This window comes from Solanum stenotomum, unplaced genomic scaffold, assembly GCF_019186545.1.
Source record: "Solanum stenotomum isolate F172 unplaced genomic scaffold, ASM1918654v1 scaffold6254, whole genome shotgun sequence".
In the NCBI taxonomy this organism is placed as follows: Eukaryota; Viridiplantae; Streptophyta; class Magnoliopsida; order Solanales; family Solanaceae; genus Solanum; species Solanum stenotomum.
Window position 1 is genome coordinate 1 of NW_026036116.1, and position 3,297 is coordinate 3,297.

Below are 3,297 nucleotides of genomic sequence, written 5' to 3' on the forward strand. Positions count from 1 at the left end.
TACTGGTTGTGTATTCCTACATTTTTTTATTTTTTTTTAAAATTAATTTTGGACCACAGGTCCTTTTATTTCTTCTCCAAGTGGAAGCAAACAGTAAGGCTTAGTAGCCCAAATTACATCAAAGTCGGATAGCTCGAATTAGGAAATAAGAGCAACTTAAACTAGAACCAAGTACAAACTCTCCCCAACTTAGGATTTCCTAAAGTTCTCTCTCTCCTAAGCACCGCCGCATCCATGATCTTGAATGAATGGGTTTGACTCCTCCCTTTATGCTGGTCCTTCTTGTAAGCTGATGTATCTTTGGCATATACACAACTAGATCTTCTCTAATTAGACATAAAATTGTTCTGTCAATATCAAAGCTTGTGTATAGCTTTATATTTATGCTTTGTCTTAGCTTGTAGAGCCAATCCTTTGTGTTTTAATTCGCAATGTTGGAATTTTATGCTTATCTATGTTAATGATTCTTCTTCCTTTGCTTGGTAAGTCGTAGAAACTCTGTGCTTGCACCCCCTCTGCTTGATCAAATGTCATATTTGCTAGATAATCTGTTAATTGGTTAGCTTCTCTAAATATATGTTTTACTTGAACATGCTTTCTAGTTATGCTCTGTTGTATATCCTCCATCTTCTCTGTATGTGTCCAAGGGGTTTTCCACTGTTTTGTTATAATGTTTTTGATTACTAAAGAGTCCATTTCCAATATTATCTTCTGAAAATTCTGTAACTCACAGTATTTCAGGGCCATCCATACCCCATCAATTCAGCTTCCATATTTGTAGCCTCCCCAATGCACTGTGCTTCAGCATATATCAAATCACCCTTAGTATCCCTTATGCTGAAACCATATGAACTATGTCCAGAATTTCCCTTGCAAGCCCCATCTGTATTACACGTCACCCAATCTGCATCTGGTGGATCCCAGTGTACCACTCGAAAATGTATTTTTGGCTTATATGTGTTTAGTATGGCAATCATATCCTTCCAAACCTGATCACCTCCTTTTATCCATGGGTATTTCACTCTCAGTAACATTTGGGCTGTTTTATGACACTGACTCTTCATCTTCTCATATGTCACTTCTCTTCCATGTCTTCTAGCATTCCTTCTCTTCCATAATTCCCACATTATAATAGCTGGCATTGCCTTGAGTATTTGCTGCAACTTAGGTTTTGCTGGCCAATCCCACCAAGTAGTGATAAGTTGCTGCAAATGTAATCCTTCAATGTTTATACCTGCACAAGAAGCAAAGTGATTCCATAGCTTTTGAGCTATAAGAGCCGTTAGAAAAATGTGTTGTATTGTTTCCTCTTCCCCCACATTACAACAGTAGCATTTGGACGCCATATATACTTTCATCTTCTTGATGACATCATCTGTTGGGATTCTCTTTCTCCATACCCTCCAAAGAAAGAATGAAATTTTAAAAGGGAGCCCCTTTATCCAAATATTATTCCTCCATTCATACTCCTCTTTTTTTCTTCGCATTAGTTGAAATGCTGATTTAACAGTGAATTCTCCTTGTGTGTTGCCCATCCACCATGCTTTGTCTTCTCCCTTCATTCTAGGATTAATGTTATCCATAATGCACTTCACCATATCTTCAAAAATTAGCTGTCGTAGTCTAGATGTATTCCACTGTTCATTCAAGATCATTTCCTTCACTTCCACCTCCTCATTTAGTCCTTGTGGTTCAGTAAAATATAGAGCACCTTGCTTTGTCCAGTTGTCCATCCAGAAACTAGCAGTCCCTTCTTTTTGTTGCCACCATATCTCATGTTCCACTTCGTCCCTAATTCTCATCATCTTTCTCCAAATCTGTGATGCCCCTCTATTTTGAGTAATTGTAGGGTGGTGCCTTTTACAATATTTGTTCCACATAAATGTACTCCACAAAGATGTTTTAGTTCTAAAATTCCACCACAACATTGGTCAATAAAAATCAGATGGCTAAGCTACTGGCAGAAAGACTTAAGAGGGTGGTGAGCAAATTGGTCAATAAAAATCAGATGGCTTTCATAAAAGGGAGACAGATCATGGATGCTGCATTGATAGCAAGCGAGTGCATAGATTCAAGAATGAAAGGTGGAGTTGCGGGTATATTATGCAAGTTAGACATCCAGAAAGCATATGACCATGTAAATTGGGCATTCTTACTGAATGTTTTGAGACAAATGGGCTTTGGCAGTAAGTGGCTAAAATGGATAGAAGTGTGCATTAAAACAGTCAAGTTCTCAATACTAGTAAATGGTGAACCTGTTGGCTTCTTTGCATCAGAAAGGGGGCTGCGACAAGGTGATCCACTGTCACCTTTTCTCTTTATTCTAGCAATGGAAGGTTTTGACAGTATGATGAGAATAACTACACAGAACAGGTGGATTAAGGGCTTCCAAATAGGAGACAGAATAGGGAATGGAAAGGAGATCAGCCATTTGTTATATGCAGATGATACTATCATCCTTTGTGAGCCAGAAGCCGAATAGATGAACTACATCAAATTGATGCTGATCTTATTTGAAGCAGTATCAGGGCTAAGGGTCAATTGGGGGAAAAGAAGCTTGATTGCAATCAAAGAGGTGCCTCAGATTCAAGGATTGGCAAGCATTCTAAGGTGTAAAGTAGAGAAATTGCCGACAACCTACTTGGGAATGCCACTAGGGAGCAAACATAAAGCGTTGGGGATATGGGATGGAATTCTAGAAAAAGCAGAAAAAAAATTATCATGATGGAAGGCTCAATATCTATCCTTGGGGGGTAGAGTGATCTTGATAAACTCTGTTTTAGATTCAATGCCTACTTATGTTATGTCGTTATTTCCAATTCCTCCAATAGTTATCAAAAAGCTGGACAGACTGAGAAGAAACTTCCTCTGGAAAAAAGGCAAAGAGGGAGAGGGCAAGGGTTACTATTTAGTGAAATGGAATACTGTGATGCTAAGCAAAGAAAGAGGGGGACTGGGTATTAAAAATTTGAGAATCCAAAGCAAGAGCCTTTTGATGAAGTGGTTGTGGAGATATACTAGTGAGGAAAGAACCCTATGGAAGGAGGTGATAGTGGCAAAGTATGGGGAATTGAACCCATAGTGTACAGAGATAGTGTCAGAACCCTATGGATGGGGAGTATGGAGGTCAATCAGAGCTTTATGGAACTCTATGGAAGAAAATGTGTTTCTCAAAATTGGAAATGGCAACAAGATCAAGTTTTGGAGAGATGGATGGATTGATCAAATTCCTCTAATTGAGTCATTCCCAGATCTTTTCTCAATCTGCAACAATCCTGAAGCCAGAGTATGTGAATG

At 38.7% G+C, this 3,297-nt stretch overlaps 2 protein-coding genes across 2 annotated transcripts; one reads left to right on the forward strand and one right to left on the reverse strand.

Annotated features, from left to right (window-relative positions):
• Window positions 1-737: 737 nt before the first annotated feature.
• On the reverse strand, window positions 738-1,805 carry LOC125852859 (uncharacterized). Its single transcript, XM_049532542.1, has one exon. It carries the CDS (start codon window positions 1,803-1,805, stop codon window positions 738-740), a length of 1,068 nt encoding a protein of 355 aa, XP_049388499.1.
• A 140-nt stretch (window positions 1,806-1,945) lies between these two features.
• On the forward strand, window positions 1,946-2,482 carry LOC125852860 (secreted RxLR effector protein 78-like). Its single transcript, XM_049532543.1, has one exon. It carries the CDS (start codon window positions 1,946-1,948, stop codon window positions 2,480-2,482), a length of 537 nt encoding a protein of 178 aa, XP_049388500.1.
• The last annotated feature ends 815 nt before the right edge of the window (window positions 2,483-3,297 follow it).